General features: G+C 45.3%; 1 protein-coding gene across 1 annotated transcript; it reads right to left on the reverse strand.

Annotated features, from left to right (window-relative positions):
* Positions 1-2680: 2680 nt before the first annotated feature.
* Positions 2681-15552, reverse strand: ARR3 (arrestin 3). The gene is made up of 16 exons (XM_039253367.1): positions 15536-15552; positions 15212-15242; positions 14526-14586; positions 14283-14327; positions 8292-8491; positions 8107-8166; positions 7855-7922; positions 7087-7222; positions 6800-6884; positions 6492-6564; positions 5963-6100; positions 4062-4145; positions 3783-3806; positions 3603-3655; positions 3299-3308; positions 2681-2774 (listed from the first exon to the last, which is right to left on the reverse strand). Exons 1-16 carry the CDS (start codon positions 15550-15552, stop codon positions 2681-2683), a joined length of 1179 nt encoding a protein of 392 aa, XP_039109298.1.
* Between the last annotated feature and the right edge of the window lie 1822 nt (positions 15553-17374).

Consider the following 17374-nt stretch of genomic DNA (forward strand, 5'->3'; position numbering starts at 1 on the left):
CTGGTCTCAAACATCCCACTGAGGTCTCTGGATTTTTCTTCCCTGTAGTCTGCAGAGACTTGTCTGGACAAATGAGAAATGAGGTAGAGGACCAGATAGCATGGTAAGTGGTAACTGAAAGCAGATAGGAATAGATCCTTCTGAGGTGTAATGGTGCCTCCCCAGGACAGGAACCATAGAAGCCTTGAACCCATCACCTTTCTGTTCCTGAAACTTGTAACTCCTCCCATGTCAATACAGCACAGTAGACCCTCCCCATAGAGACGGAGCCCTAGGTGTGCCAGAAGTTGGTAGTTAAACCTTTTGTTGTTCAGATCAATGTTACCCACTAACACAATGATGTCATCACTTCTTTATGACCATACATCTTGTCCCCACTTATGTGTCTCCTTTAAAGAATTGATGTCTGCCACACCATGTTGCAGAGAGTTGAAACATTTAGTAGAGGTTTACAGAGAATAAAGTTCTTGCCCTTCTATTCTGCTAGTCTTAACCAGCCTTCCTGTTGTTTCCCTCAATCCCTTTTTCAAATAAAACATGGCATAACACTCACTTGTGACGTCCTAGACAGCCACCATAATAGTCAAATCATGTATGTAGCTAGGAATTTAGACTTCAAAAGCTCCCCTGGCCAGCTGTGTCACATAACAGGAGCTGAAACTGCATAAGAAAATGTTTAGAAAGGAAAGATACTTGCCTTTAAAAGGTTAGAACTTAATAAAGGCAAAATAAAAAGAACCAAAGGAACCAGGTCCCGTAAAGGGGGCTGCTATAGCCACAAACTAAGTGGCCTACCATCTCTGCACAGGTGCAGTCTCAATATACTGTTTTGATTAAGGAAGGCCTTCTAGAGGAGCAGATTTAAGTATTCAAAGCCTCTTGGACTTTGTGTTACAGATATTAGATATTAGATGAAGGCAGACAAAACAAGAAATAAAACAGGGTTTGGTAATTTGGGGAAACTTCATGTTTTTCCCTTTTTTTTTTAAGGTTTTTTTTTTTTTTTGAGAGACAGTGCGTGAGTGGGAGAGGGGCAGAGAGAGAATCTCAAGCAGGCTTTGAGTTGTCAGTGTAGAGCCCGATGTGGGGCTTGAACCCATGAACCATGAGATCATGACCTGAGCGGAAGTCAAGAGCAGGATGCTTAACCAACCAAGCCACACAGGTGCCCCTTGTCTTCCCCTTGTTTGTCCACAGATAATCTAGACTGGTGCTACTCTACTGTTATGAATAGGCCTAAGAGGTTGAGTTGTAGGTTTAGTGATAGGAGAGTAAATGTTCACTATTTGGTCCTCCAAAGTACGGGAGCTCAGACCAGAAATCAATTCCGATGATTGCAAATGAGAGTCAGATACTCCACCCCTCCTCTACTTCCAATGCCGGGGAGTCTCAGAAGCAGAAGTGGAGAATGGCCCATGAGAAGGTTGTCCTGGCTCAACCTCTCAACGCTTCCAACAGATAACTTTGAGAAGAATCCCTAGGTAGCTAGGTGAGGAGTGGGCAAAAGTGTATTGTGTGAGGGGCACCTCGGTGGCTCAGCTGGTTAGGTATCCGACTTCAGCTCAGGTCATGATCTCACAGTTTGTGGGTTTGAGCCCCACATCGGGCCCTGTGCTGACAGCTCAGAGCCTGGAGCCTGCTTCGGATTCTGTGTCTCCCTCTCTCTGCCCCTTCCCCGCTTGGACTCTGTCTCTCAAAAATAAATAAACATTTTTAAAAATGTATTGTGTGTGGGGCGCCTGGGTGGCTTAGTCGGTTAAGCGTCCGACTTTCGCTTAGGTCATGATCTCGCGGTTCGTGGGTTCGAGCCCCGCGTCGGGCTCTGTGCAGACTGCCAGCTCAGAGCCTGGAGCCTATTTCAGAGTCTGTGACTCCCTCTCTCTCTGACCCTCCCCTACTCACGCTGTGTCTCTCTCTCCTAGAAATAAATAAAATATTTTTTTAAAAAAATGTATTGTGTGATGCCTTGGCGGTGGGCTTACCTGGCAGGCACAGTTGCTGTAAGTAGTACGAGCCCGGGTTGATGAGCGGTATCCTCCCCATTGTAAGGTAGGTAAGTAGGCCAACATCACCCTGAGTGAGGAGGAGGAAATTGGTTCCCCTGACTCTCCCCACGCTCCATACAGTACCTTCACCTCTCCCAATCTCCAAAGCCCAACTCAGATACCTCCTCCCTGCTCTGTTCCCCCAGATTTGTGCAGAAACCGGCTTAATTGCTTCCCGGAGAAGCCTCTGACGTCCCTGTTGGCCTCGCGTGCGAGGGTGGTGAGAGATCACACAGAGCCTTCTGTCCAACTGCTACTCTTCGCCTTAGGTGCTGCCCTGGGCCTGGGAGCACGGCCACGCCCCGTCAGGCTCCGCCCACAGTTCTTGGGGCTCCGGGAGCGGTAGGGGGCCACCAGAGTGAGGTGGTGGGGTGCTTCGGTGGTGGGGTGGGGGTAGGAATGGCCAGGGCCCGGAGGGAAAGTTGAAGGACTCACGGAGGGTGGTCCTTTATGGGTAAAGCACGTGCTGCAGAGTAATCTAATCACTGACAGGGACAGAAAGTGCCTTCTCTGTAGTGCTGTTACCCTCGCGGAGAAGGAAATACCAAAGATCGCCAGGCATGTCTTGGACAGGCTGATTTATTAGAGCGTAAGTTACAGTAGGGCTCCCACACAGAGGCACCAGAGCGTGGTGCTCAGCTTCCCTCGTTCCCCTCCGCCGCCACAGCCTCCTGGCTCTCCCCACGGTGCTCCTGACGAGTGAACTCCTCGATGACTATGTCCTCAGAGCTTGCAAAGCAGCAGAATGGAATGGAGGGTTAGGAACAACTTTCTGGGCATCGTCCACGTTCACTCCCATTTCGTGATCCCTTTCCTGCTTCCCAGCTCATCCTCAGCCCTCTCCGTAGCTAACCCCCCAGCCGATCGACCACTCTGGCTGGTTTCTCTCCGTTCCCTCCCGGACATCTCAAACACAAAAGTCCCTTCCCACCCACCCTCTAGAGCGCTGGAGGGGAAATAAGAATGGAGGGTGGGAAGGAAGGAAGGAAGCGAAGAAGTAAGGGCGAGGGGGCGGGGGAGGAAAAAGAAAAAAGGAAGGGACGGCGGGGGGGGGGGGGAGGACGATTCTGAGAACAAGGGATGGAGGGCGTATGAAAAGCGCTGAACTATGACGGGAAGCTAAGCCATATGTTTCCACTGCACAGTATTGAAAGCAACACTCCAGGGAAGCTTTTTAACAATTACATCGTTATAAAATGGAGGGTTGCAATGGGGAAAGGGGGATGGGGCTTCCAGTCCTCACGTTTCCTTACCTAGCAGCCTCTGTAACAAGCATGGAGAGGGGAGGGGAAAATGGAGCTGAAGCTGATGTGGGGCTCTTCAGCTGAATGAAGAAATCTCTTTCCCCTCCCATTTTAACCCTCTTCTCCCTACCCCCCAACACACACACACGCACACACGCACACACACACACACACACACCCTGAAAACCAAGAAAACCAACCTGCCTATTGCTAGTCTCTACCCAAGCTGTCAGTCCTTGATTCAAGAGATCAGAACTGCTTGGTCCCCAACACTCAGGACCACCACTCCTATGAGTCCCACCTGGTCACTCACCATGTGATGGCTCTGGGTGCATCAGGATCAGGGGCAGCTCCACACCAACATCACTGTGAGGATTCCAAGGGAGAGTTACTGATCTCCCTCAGTTTTCTGGGCCTGGGATATCCTCAGACCCTTCCTTAGCACTCTTTTAGTCTCCCATTCTCCCCACAGCTTCCCCACAGTATCTCTTACCTGGTGATCAGGTCGCCTAGGATGCTGAGGGTAGAATGACATCCTAAAATTAGCTTCTGGAAATGGAACGTGGCAACCTAGTTTTACTGGGGGATAAGGGATCAGAAGGCCAATCCAGCCACAGAATGGGCTTCCTCCAGAAGGGAGGGTGGCTTGCTCACTGAGCTCACAGGTTTGGGAAACTGGTCTGGGGAACAGCTTGATTGGGTCAGTCCACCTGGGAGGAAAACAAAAGTGGCTCCCCAGCCCTGCCCATACAGACCCCGACCCCTCACTCACCCTCCACCAGACACCATCAGGTTGACTCTCACTTTGTAGGACACCAGGATCCCCAGCAGCTCCTTGTTCATTCCAGGCTGAAGACTGGAGGTGGTAGTAGTCGTCGTTGTGTGTTAGTTAAGGGGGGAGTAATTCATTCAGTCTCTCAGTCCCTTCCTGTGCACCTTTTTGTTGTTGTTGTTGACTTTCTTATATTCTTTTTTTTTCAAATACTTTATTGTCAAGTTGGTTTCCATATAACACCCAGTGCTCATCCCCACAAGTGTCCTCCTCCACGCCCATCAGCCCCCTTCCCCCCACATCCATCAGTCCTCACTTTGTTTCTCAGTATTCAAGAGTCTCTCATGGTTTGCCTCTCTCCCTTTCCCCCACCATTTCCCCCCTTCTTCTCCCCCATGGTCCTCAGTTATCCTGAGGTCCTCCTCATCCTCCTATATGCCTGTGCACCTTTTCTAACAAGCCTCCCATGCTCTAATCTCTCCTCATTGAAATCACACGTCTGCTCCTAACATCCAGTTTTACCAGGTCACCCTCTGCTTAAGAGCCTACCCTCTCTGAATATAACTACTCTCTGCTTGGCTTTGACGACCCTTAACAAACTGGCCCCACTCAGCCTCTTTAACCTTTTCTGCCCTAACTCCCTAACACCTGGGATACAACCTAAGCAGACCCATCCTCTCTCCATGCTCAGAATATGCCATGCAGATTCCCACCTTTCTGGCCTTTGCCCATGCTGTGCTCCCAATCTGGAATGCTCTTTCCTTCCTCTCTTGCTATCTAGATCCTACACATGCCTCAATATCTAGCTCATTCAGTCTTCTCCAGGAAGCCCGCTCCAGCTATGCTGGCTTCTTTCAACTTCTGTTGAATTTCTAATCTGAACCACGTGTACTATCACTTAACCTTTCGACTGCTTTTGCATTCCTCTTTGTTCCCCATCTAGACCATAAGAGTGTCTAAAACTTCTTTATGTCCTCCCACATTGCCTAGCATAAGAATGAGCATGTAACAGGTACTCAATGAAAACTCACTGATTGGAAAATGTGACACAGAAAACTATGATATTGGGAAAGTCTCTTCATGGCTCTGGAATACTGATCCTTTTATCTATAAAATAATGCTGTTTGGGCGATTTCTAAGGGTCGTTCTAGCAATGACAATTTATAGCTACAAGATTGATAAGGCATGGAGAGGGGCAGGGGACAATGAACACTTGTCAGATGGTGGCAGATGGCTTTTGGTGGGAGACACATCTAACACTACAGCCTTCAAAGGTATAGGGCCAAATGAATGATTGGATAGAATTCTATCAGTTCCCTCTTTGGCCCTTCTCCTTCTTTGGCCCTTCTCCTTCTTTGGCCCTTTTCCTCCTCCATTTCTCGACTCCTCGTCTTCTCACTCCATTTCTGTCTTCGCTAGAGAGTAGCTACTCTAGAGATCACAGTGCTAGAGCCAGATGACATGCGGTAGAATCCTTTCCACCTCTGCCATTTATTAGCTGTGCAAATTTGGACAACTCCTTTCATCTCTCTGAGCCTCAGGGTCCTTAAGTGTGAAATGGAATAAGAACACGTATCCAGCCTGCTTTAATGGGATTATTGATATACTATATCAAGAATATAAGACTTTTGTGAGCTGTGAAATATTAGACAACGCAAGGAATTTTCCTCTCCACTTTTGCCTTTCTTACTGTCTGTGACCTAAGCCTGGCATTGGTCCCATCAGCATGATTTAGCTTACTCTTGACCCTCAGGCCTGCAGAGATCTCTGAACACTGGCCTAGGACCACTTAAAAAGAAATAGGTGGGCTTCATTGCAGATGAAACCTCAGAACTGTATACATGAAATGCAGAATGGGTTGCAGATAGAAAATGGAGGCTGGGGATTACATTTGAGCTTACATCGTGCTAGAGGCCAGATTAGTATCACCATGCTTGAGTTTGCCATCCAGTGCCACGCCCTCTTTCTGGCAGTTGGCAGCCAGGAGCGGGGTTACTGCGAAGCTCTTAGAGAAGTTGGAGTTAGCAGCTATAGTCTCCCTTTAAAAGGAGAAGAAGAAAAGAACTTAGGCTAGGCTTGCCAATTACATGTACTTTCATTCCCAAGGGTATCTTTCACAGTTCCACAAATCTACTGGAGTATCCAGGAGAGCTGGCCTGTCTGACTGTGGGGAGTGGGAACAATTCGCTCTGGTGGGAAATCCTTATGCCCTTGACCTCTCTCAGCATTTTGATGATCCTGTTATGGGTATCCTCCCTCTAGTTCTCCTGGAAATCCCTCCCTTCCTCTACATCAGCCCTCACGTTGACCTTCCTCAGCCCTGGGCTCTTACCCTCCTCCTTCTTTCCCCAACCTGCTTCTTTGCCTCCAGTCCCTGACCCTTTTCCCACCAACCCACCCCATGGCTCTCTGACTCCAGCCCCAGCTCACGTGAACTCCTGAATGAACACGGTCTTGGTGTACTTGTCTAGGGAATACAGGACAACATCTGTGATCTGGTCGACTGAACAGCCAGGAAAAGCACATGAGGATAATCAGTTAGTCATCCACAAGGTCCCAGCTCACCACCCTCAGATGTGACCTTATACGTGGGTACACTATGCATGATGTACTAAGATACGCTGGTGGACAAAGCTATGTATTTTGATAAGCCTGCATTAAAGGGAAAGTCTAGATGAATACAGTCTGGGTAGGTGAGGCAGGATTTTGGAAAAAGAAGGATAGGAAAAGAAATTCACCTGAAATCTTGATTTTTTTGATGACCTTGTTGGTGCGGTTGTTGATAGAAACATTGACAGAGATGGGTTTGCCATGGTAGTGAACCTGGAGCAGGAGGAGAGGCTCATTGCAAGGTTGGAGGGAGAACACCCAGATCGAGACCTAGAATTCCTGTTTCCTTAGCACTGTTGCTGCCCTGGCTTCCATTCCTGTCTCCCCAGGTAGGAAATCGGTGAAGAATCAGGGTTTCAGAGGGCTGCAGGGTAGGGGTCAAGAAGTGGGGCGGGGGTGGGGGGGGCTCACAAACCTCCCTGTCCATCCAGGCCTGGAGTTGTAGGGGCTGAGCTGACAGAAGGAAGTGCCGGACAGTCTGGGCACAGGGGCCAGGGCCTGGTTCCAGGGGTGCAAACTGTACTTTCCGAACCACCAGCCGCACAGAGTCTCTGAGGAGAGGCCAAGAGGTCAGCCAGAACATCTCTGGGACTCACAGACCTCTGTGCCAACCCCATGGCCCAGTCCTGGCTTGGGGTTGGGTTGGGTGGAGGTGGGGTGAAGCCTCCCTCAGAGAATTCTTATAGACCCTTGGTGTAGGTGTCTAGACCGTGGGTCAGCAAAGTATGGCTCACTGGCCAAATCCGGCCTGCTGACTGTTTTTGTATGGCCCAAGGCTAAGAATGGTGATTACATTTTTTAAGTGGTTGAAAAAAATCAAAGGATGATAATATTTCATGGCATGTGGAAATCATATAAAATTCAAATTTTAGCGTCTATAAATAAAGTATCGGAAGACAGCCCAGCTCATTCATTTACATACTATCTACGGCTGCCTTTCACACTCCAAAGGCAGAGTTGAGGAGTTGCAACAAAAAACTATAGGGCTCACAAAACCTAAATATTTATTTTTTGGCCCTTTACAGAGAAGTCGGCTGACTGCCCTGGAGCAAAGAAGAGAAGTCAGCGAGGGAGCAGAGCTGCACATCTGAGTTGGTGGCAATGGGCTGTTTCTGTCCTGAGATCAAGATCTGTTTCCTGGCACAGGCTGGAGGCAGGGACTCTGGAGAGGACCAAAGACTACCTCTTGGAGATTTTCTCCTCCAGGTTTTCAGCACAGAAGCTCTTCACTTCAAAGTCAATCCCACAGGCCTGCAAAGGGGCAGGGGCCAAGAGAATGCATTTCCAACACTGCCTATCCTTCCCTCTTGAGTCTATAAGGAAATGCCTGACCCCATCCCTTAGCTGTCCATTTCTCCAGTCTTGTTCATTTGTCCCTCTGTCCTTCCTGCTAGCACTGACTATTTATACCTCTTTTTCAGAACCCAGAACTCACCTTTCCCGCATCTTCGGGACCTGGCTGCAGTGTCACTGAACAGGGCAGGTTAACAACCATCTAGGGGATCAGAAGAAGGTCAGCAAACAGAAGAAATAGGGACCCCCCCTTTCCTTTGTTTTCCTTCTTTAGCTTCCTCGCTTAACATTCCCCGGAAACCTTGCCCAGGACATGGGGGCCAGTACCTGCAGTGTAAAGGGGTAGGCATTGTCCCCCAACTTTTGCAGCAGTCGCTCCTGTAGGACTGTGAGGGGCCCCTGGGGGCTGGTGGGCTCAGGTGGGAACACTTGCTGCACCTGTACATACAGATCTTTGCGGAACGTCAGACCAATCACGTCCAAATCGTCATGGCCATAGCGAAAGGCACATGTCAACATGACAAACACTGCAGGCAAAGGAGGAAAAGAGAGTGACCTGTCATGCTTGAGGGAGAAGGAAGTTCTTAAATGGCTCATAGGAAGACATGGGGAAATAATGTAATATGATTGAAACCATATGGCCATGAAGAAAAGGATGAATACATTTGACTACAGTAAATTTTCAAACTTCTTTACATTAAGGGTCTTTATAAACACTGAAACAAGTAAGAGCCTGGGAGAAAAATATCTGCAATATATATAACAGACAAAAGTTGAGCATTCCTAACCTGAAGCTAACGTAACACTGTAGGTCACCTATACTTCAATAAAAAAGCTTAACATTTGTGATACATAAAGAACTCCCACAAACCAATAATATAAAAAGTCCCAATATAATAGTGTGCAAAGAATATGAATAGGCTCTTCAGAGAAGCACAAAATAGAATAGCCAATAAAACAGGAAAACATGTCCAGTCTCATCAGTAACCAGATAAATGTAAACTAAAACCACAATAAGATAACATTTCACACACATCAGACCATGAAAAAATCTTTAAGTCTGCCAGTACAAAGTGTTGGTGAACAAGTGGAGCAACAGGAGGTCATTGCACACTGCTGGTGTGAGGATACATTAGTACAACCACTTTGGAAAACTGTTTGGCACTATCCAGTAAAACTCAATCTGCTTGTATGTTATGACCTGAGAAGAATTTAGAGGAACTCTTGCTCATGTTTATGAGGAGATACATATGAGAATGTATTTGCACCAATATTTGCCATAGTGTAAAATTGGAAATAATTTTAATATCTATCAATCAATCAGTGAAAGAATGGGCAATACAGTTATAGTATGCTCCTATAATAGAAAGCTAAGCTGAGCTTCAAATAAGTGAGTCAGCGCTCCATGTATTAACATGATTAAGTCTCAAAAACTATTGAGTAAAAAAAAAAAAAAAAAAAAGGCTAGCTTCAGAATGATCTGCATAATCTGATACTGTGTATATAAAGTTTAAGAGCATGTAGAGCAATGGAGCAATACCAGAATTGCTACAGATACATAAACATAGGTAGAAATATAGAAACATCAGAGGAATAATAAACACCAAATTTGGGATAGTGGTTCCCAGGGGTGGAGACCAGGAGAGAGGGAGGAGAGGAGGAAGAGGAATGGGATTAAGGAAGGACACGTGGGAGACCAGTTTGTTTCTGTGGTTCTTTTTTAAAACTAGGTGGTGGGTACAGGGTATTTATTACATAATAATCGAGGGTCAGACTGTCTGGGCTTGAATATGCCTTGTACAAATCCCTCAAGTTCTCTGAGCCTCGGTTATTTCACCTGTCAATAACAGGATTGCACTACGAGCTCTCCAAATGTCATTTAGACTTCACAACAACCCTCTGAGGTATTATTATCTCTGCTTTACAGGTAGAGACAATGAGCTCCGGGCCCTTAAGTGACAGCCCAGGATTTCAACCCCGGCCTCGTGACTCCAAAGCCCACACTTGTGCATGCCCAACCTAACTCATGGGAGTTAATGTGAGGAGTTGACGTATAAGAAATCCCTTTGGAAATTGTAATTATAGGTGCGAATGGAGAGGATGATCATGGGAATGTTGGCAAAAATTGAACAGTTACAAGTGAACTCATGCTTTTCAGCTAGTGCCTAAGATTAGAGGCAAATAGAATAGTTCATGCTTCAGTGAACTAGTGGAATGTGGGATGGGGTACAGAAGGCTACCTGTCCAAGGACAGAGTGACAGAGACTGAGGGAAGGAAAGAAAGAGGTAGAACAGGGGTGGGGAATCGTCTTCTATCAGGAGCCCTGACTGAAAGGAAAGAGAACTACCGGTAGCCACACGCTAGTAGAAAGCAACCTATTTCAGTATTTTTAAAAGATCTGAATATCTACCGAACAGCCAGATTATCTGCTTCTAAAATTAAGCATAAAGAAAAGGAATCTATATTCAAAAGATACAATGAAGACTGAGAGTAATAATGGCAGTGTTTATAAGGACTGGGGCAATGGGCAGCCTCATATACTGCAGGAGGGAGAGTCCACTGATACAACCATTCTGGAGGGCAGTTTGGCAATAGAAAGCTTTAAAAGTGTCTGAATGCCCTTCGGCCATTTTGTTCTTCTCTAGGCATTTAGTCTAAAATGATTGGACCATATATATTGGACCAAAGACATATGTATGTTTGTGAATACACACACACACGCGCGCACACACACGAGTTTGTATTTTACAGGGTTGTAAAAACTGTCCAATGACTGAAGGTTGGCTACATATATTATGGTAACCCCCGTGCAGTATACTGATATGCACTATATTGACATAGGTGAAAAAGAAGATTAGAAAATATTCTTTATAATATAGTCTATTACATAAAAATATAGCTCTTTTTGCATGGAAACTATGAATAAATAGGAGCTAAAATATTATTAGTGATTATCTTTGAGTGACAGGATTGCAATCTCTTTCTCCTTCATTTGTGCTTCCTAATTTTTCTACAATGGAGACACATTTAACAATTTTCAAAAGATATGACAAATTCCCCCTTGGTTGTCAATTGCAGCCAATTAAAGAGGGAGAGAAAGTGGGGTGTCTGAGTGGCTCAGTCAGTTAACCGTCCAACTTCAGCTCAGGTCATGACCTTGCGATTCGTGGGTTTAAGGCCTGCGTGGGGCTCTGTGTTGACAGCTCGGAGCCTGGAGCCTGCTTCAGATTGTGTCTCCCTCTCTCTCTCTCTGCTCCTCCCCCATGTTCGCTCTCTCTCCCAAAAATAAACATGAAAAAGTTTTTAAAAAGAGGGAGAGAAAGAAAAGGAAAAGGAAAGAAAGGAAAAAAAAAAGAAAGGAAAAGACAGAGAAGATGAGGAGAGGGGAAAGTGGAGGCTGGAAGGAAGCATGGGGAGGGAGGAAATAAAGGGGTGAGGAATAAGACAGAAAAAGATCAGGAGGGGTGAGGCAGAAGGGTACGTAGGTAGTAGCCTCGCCCCTGAGGTGAGGGTGGTAAGCAGATGAATTGCTATTGGCACATCCACCTGTTTGCAAGTGGGGAGGGCATCACCCCCCACCCTTCCTGGTTCAACAGTTTAGGATCATCCGCTTTTGGTGCTACAAAAGAGCTTGTTTTCATTTTTTAAAATTCAACATATTTTCTAAAGTTAATTATATTTGGGTTTGTTATACAAATAATACATATTAATTGTGTGAAAATCAGAAAACACAAACAAAAAATCAAAGCTCTGCCATCATGCGTTATATTCCAGAGATAACTGCTGTTAATATCTCTTGCACTTGTGGGGTGCCTGATGTCAGTAGAGTGTTCGACTTCTACTCAGGTCATGATCTCATGGTTAGTGGGTTCAAGCCCCACGTCAGACTCTGTGCTGACAGCTCGGACCCTGGAGCCTGCTTTGGATTCTGTGTCTCCTTCTCTCTCTGCCCCTCCCCTGCTTGCACTCTGTCTCTGTCTCTCTCTCTTTCAAAAATAGAAAAAAAATTTTTTTTTAATCTATTGCACTTGCTTCCCAATTTGTTTCTATAATTAAACATAGGGTACCTTAGATATCTATGACTTCTTCCTTGTTGCCTTTTTGAAATAGAACTTTCTATTTGAGATCATTGTAGATTCACATGCAGTTGTAAGAAATAATACAGAGAGATCCCAGAAAGATTTTTGTTAAACAACACATCTTTGACACAAGTGCATATCCTGCCTTACCACTGACCTTTATCACTCGATAGTATGGTATAAGCATCAATACGATACAATAGTATAGTATATACATCAACAAATGGAACTTGATAGAAAAAAACGTTAGAAAATATGATGCAAATATAGGGCACCTGGGTGGCTCAGTTGGTTAAACATCCGACTCTTGATATCGGCTCAGGGGATGATCTCAGGGTCTCGTCGGTTTGAGCCCCACAGAGCCTGTGCTGACCTTACAGAGCCTGCTTGGGATTCTCTCTCTATATATCTTTCTCACTGCCCCTCCCCAGCTCGTGCTCTGTCTCTCTCTAAATGAATAAATAAACTTAAAAAATCATTTAAAAAATATGATGCCAATAAAATTATCTTCATAAAAGTAATGAAACATATAAAATAGCCAAGGAGCAAACTTAAGAAATATACACAACTTGGGGCGCCTGGGTGGCTCAGTCAGTTGGGCTTCCGACTTTGGTTCAGGTCCCGTTCTCACAGTTTGTGAGTTCGAGCCCTGTGTCAGACTCTGCACTGACAGCTGAGAGCTTGGAGCCGGCTTCGGATTTTGTCTCTCTCTCTCTCTCTGTCTCTGCTCCTCACCCGCTTGTGCTCTCTCTCTCAGAAATGAATAAATGGTAAAAAAAAAAAAAACCTAAATAAAAACAAGAAATATACACAACTTAAATGAATAATAATATAAAACTCTACTAAGGGACATAAAAATGATGCAATCAAAAGGAAAAAAACATCTTATTTCTGGATCAACATGTATTTTTTAAACTAAATATTTCTTCCTGTAGGTTATTCTGAAGATGTGCTAGGAATGTGAAAAATGATTTCGGTTTTAGAAATACAGAGTAATTGAGAGTCTTAAACAAGTTGGTTGATTTACTGGCTATTCCCCAGAATTCCTCTGATATTTAAAATTGGCTAGACTGCTTATCCACACTGTTTGTTTGTTTGTTTGTTTGTTTATTATGTTTATTTAATTTTGAGGGAGCGAGCCAGTGGGGGAGGCGTAGAGAGAGACCAAGAATCCTTTGCAGGCTCTGTCCACACTGTCAGCGCAGAGCCCAATGTGGGGGTTCACACTCACAAACCCTGAGATCATGACCTGAGCTGAAATCAAGAATCAGATGCTTAACTGACTAAGCCACCCAGTTGCCCCTATCTCACAATATTTTAAAGGTTATGTTTGAATTAGTATTCATCAATTTGTTCTGAGCCATTTTCAAGTCAAACCCAGTTTTCAATCTAATTGGATCAAAGAGAAAAAATTATTTTAAAAAGAAGTGAAAAAATATTTCAATGTAATCTTGATCTATAGTACTGTGGCCATAGTAATGTCTCTTGTTGTTACTTGCTAGAGTTATTGTTTTCTCTGTTTCCTAGGTTTGTCTTTTTTTTTTTTTTTTTATACGGAAAGGGTAGGGGCTTCCCTCCACAGAAGGAGAGGTGGAAAGATAATACCAGAGGTTCCAAACTGGCAGTATGAGGGTCATATCCAGCCTAACAAAAAATAACATTTTTTGATCTATCCAGGTCTTTAAAAATCTTTTAGTTAGCTGCCACCATTTGAAAATCAGGAAATTTGCATAAAGATATGGATTTCTGGAATGCTGGATCTTTCCGTAGCCAGTCTAAGCCCATGTTCAGTTTAGCAATGAAGCAGTAGTACCACCGACAATAATAGAGACAATCAGAAGTTTTAGAAAGAAACTATTTTAAGTCTAGCACACATGTCAATTCTGCGTAATTTTGAAAAATAAGATTTTATCTCTGTCTTAGAAATATATCTATTTTGAATATTATTTGGGGAAGAGGTACCATCATCTTTTCAGGATTTGGGTCTCTGAAGGTCTTATTCTGAGCTTCGTTTCCAGTTCTTTTCCAACAATCAGAAAATTTGGCCACACTGGGCTAAAATTCCCAGTTGTTAGTCCCCACCAGACAAGGAAACCACAGTTCCAACCACTTTTTTGTTTTCTTATACTCCTCTAGTCCACTCGCCCAGTCTACTCACTTAGGTTACTTGTCTGGTGTGTGTGGCATTTCATTTAGGGGTCCCTGGCACATGCAAAGGCCAACAGAATTTTTACTTACTCTTTCGACCTTTTAAGTAATCAGGGTCAACCAGGACTACACCATCTGTGTAGAGAAGGAGAGATGGCACCCTCATCAGGAAAAATCCTTAGACTATGAAACAGAATCCATCTCTGAAATAGTTCCTCCCACTTTTCCCTTTAATTGCCCTCATCTTCTGCATGTCCCTTTTTTTTGTCTTTCTTTTAGTCCCTAGATCCCATTCCCTTCTCCCAGGATCTTTCCCTTTTTGGACTCACTGACCAATGGGATCCACCATGTCCACATGGTCCACAAAGTTTCGTCTCCCCAGGTAGATGGCAAGCTGTTGTGGAACAACCTTGCATGTTATTCTCGTAGTCCTCATTTTTGTTCATTTGTTTGTTTTATTTTTTATTTCTTTATTTTTTACAGTTTATTGTCAAATTAGTTTCCACATAACACCCAGTGCTCATCCCCATAAGTGCCCTCCTCCATGCCCATCCCCCCCTCCCCCCCACATCCATCAGTCCTCAGTTTTTGTCAGCATTCAAGAGTCTCTTGTGGTTTGCCTCCCACTCACTCCCCAATTATTTTTCCCCTTCTTCTCCCCCACGGTCCTCAGTTAAGTTCCTCCTAATCCTCCTATACGTGCATGTTTGTTTTATTTTTGAGAGAGAGAATGCAAGACAGGCAGGGGTAGAGAGGGGGGGGGACAGAGGATTTGAAGTGGGTTCTGTGCTGACAACAGTGAGTCCGATGTGGAGCCCAAACTCACAAACCGTGAGATCGTGACCTGAGCCAAAGTCAGACGCTCAACAGACTGAGCCACCCAGGCGCCCCCTCCCCCCAATAATCATCTTTGAGTGGATTTTCCTGAAGCCCCCAACCCAAACCCCTGAGACCTTGAAGGATGTACCCAACTATCCCTTTTGCCCTCTCATTTGCCCAGCTAGGCCAAGTTCTCTCACCTTCCCATTGGAGGAGGTCTTCTTATACACCCTATAAAGAGAAAATCAAGAAAAAAAATAGAGGTTCATTGGGGGAGAAGGGAAGAGAATAAGGGAGAGGAAAGAAAGGGAAGTGGGGGAGAAAAAGGGGGAGAAAAAATCCTAATTCCTAGGATTAGAAGAGGCCCAAGGAACATGAAACGGTTCAAAGGTGGAGGTAATTGGAGTAGAGTTCAAGCTACAGGTTGGGGAAAAGTTGGAGACTCCACTACCCCAAAGGCAAGTACTTGGATTTGGGTAGGGGCAAGTCACAGAATCAGAGAATTAGAAAGAATTCTTACTTACCTTGACATGTTGGCCATGGAGTTGATGTTGTGCCTTTTCTGAGAAGAAGGAAAGAAGAGGAAGACTCGTTCATGGGGTCCCTATTCTCCTTGCCCCACTCTGGGATACCATCTAGGCACACCTAGTGTGGTGTAACCATTCCTCCTTAAATACATGCCTCACCAGTATCAAATGACTTATATTCTCCCTCCTGCCAAGACTATTTATTCAGCATACTCTCACCCATCCCAGACACGGGGGAGAAAAACCCAGTTTTACAAATTGTTGTCTAACCATATTGCCTATTCTCCACAAAGGGCATGGCTGCCTGGAATAGCTGGAGCACTCTTGAGCACCCTACTTGAGAAGGAACTTGTCTGGATGAAGGCTCAAGAGAAGTCTCCATCTAGCCAAGTATGAGGAAAATTGGACCGGATGAGGCTGGATATCACCTAACACCAACAGTAGGTGTCCAGACATGTTTGTTAGATACATGAATGAATGGATGAATGAATGAATGCCGAAAGCATGGATTCTGTCTGCTTTTGCTCCTGCAGTGGATTCTGAGCCTGAGTTCACCTCATGGTGGCCTTAATTCTCAGGTAAGAGAGGAGAAAGTTGTGGGAGAGAAGGGGTTGGTGCCCTCATGCTCTTGGTTGTTGGTAGCAGAAAGTTCTATCGAGGTTGAAAGCCTTCCTTGAATCTGTTCATCACTCTCTTCACCTTCCCCCAATTTTCCCAGTCTTATCCCCATCCCCATCCCCAGGTGCTAGACCTTGGAGTAAGGACCCTTAGAGAGAGGGAGATGTCTGTCTAGTGCTTCTCTTTGATGCACATTAGGTCTGGCCTGAGGGGTGAACTTAGGGGAGACTCTAGAGGTCTCTCACAGGGTTTTTCGGCCCAAGTGCCTGCTGGTTGTGTCAAGAAAGGTGTTCTTCAAGTGCTCCTTGATATATTGATGGGGATGCTAAAGGCAAGGGATATGGGACCTAGTACAGGCTAGAAGTAGAGGACTTTGGACTGTTACCTTGGGAGAGAGATGAAGTTCACATCCGTCTCCAGGTCTGGTTGCTATGCTCGCCTCCCCAGCCTCTTATACTTAAGGTCCTTTGAGTGTTTAGATTGGTGGGGGTCAGCGAAGAAGAATAGAGTTCTGGGGAGGGCTTTATAAATAGCTCAGGTGGCAATCATTTGGAAAGCAGATTAAAGACTAAAAGATTAGTGTCTAAAGATTAGTAAGTTCTTGCTGCTGGGACAGGGTGGGGGTTGGTGTTGAGTCTGATGGTATTAAAGTCAAGGGAGCTTGAGAAGAGCTACAGGGTTTTGGCCTTATGAGGCCTTGAACCTGAGGACTGGGATCAAAGGGGAGTCAGAGACATTAAAGGAAAAGCCTTGTGAGGGATAGAAATAGTAGGACTCAAAGTACAGGCCTTTGTGATTCTGAAAGGAGAGTCTTGTGTCACACTCTAGTGTTTCTGTATCTCTTGATCAGCTATTACAGGCCACACAAAAGCCAAGAGTATGGGAAAGAGTGCCTCCTTGCCAGGCCCACACCACGTGGGATGTGGGACTCTTGAATCCTACTGTTTAGAAGCCTCGATTATCCCAGCTTATGTGCACAGCAGGAGTCAATCTCCTGTAAGTGGGGGTGGTGATTGGGGAGGGGAGTTTGAGTGTATTGAGCTGTGTGTGCACATGTCTTGTGAGCCTTGAACTTTTCTTGTTGGAGAGGAAGATATCAAAGGATTCTAGGCCCAGGAGCAGGTGATCCTGAAAGGTTGTTGTATGTGGAGGGAATAGGCAACTGACATTTGTATCACCCCCGCCTAGAGTAAACCTTCCCCCTCAGTTTCCGATTCT

This window comes from Hyaena hyaena, unplaced genomic scaffold (assembly GCF_003009895.1).
Source record: "Hyaena hyaena isolate Hyena2069 unplaced genomic scaffold, ASM300989v1 scaffold_451, whole genome shotgun sequence".
Lineage (NCBI taxonomy): Eukaryota > Metazoa > Chordata > Mammalia > Carnivora > Hyaenidae > Hyaena > Hyaena hyaena.

Bases quoted from the DNA above. Each gene is read 5' to 3' on its own strand.
- ARR3 (XM_039253367.1), bottom strand. The intron at 6,101-6,491 runs GTGAGCTGGGGC...CTCCTTTTAAAG, and splicing joins GTGTTCATTCAGGAGTTCAC to GGAGACTATAGCTGCTAACT. The intron at 3,656-3,782 runs GTAAGAGATACT...GAATCCTCACAG, and splicing joins CTAGGCGACCTGATCACCAG to TGATGTTGGTGTGGAGCTGC.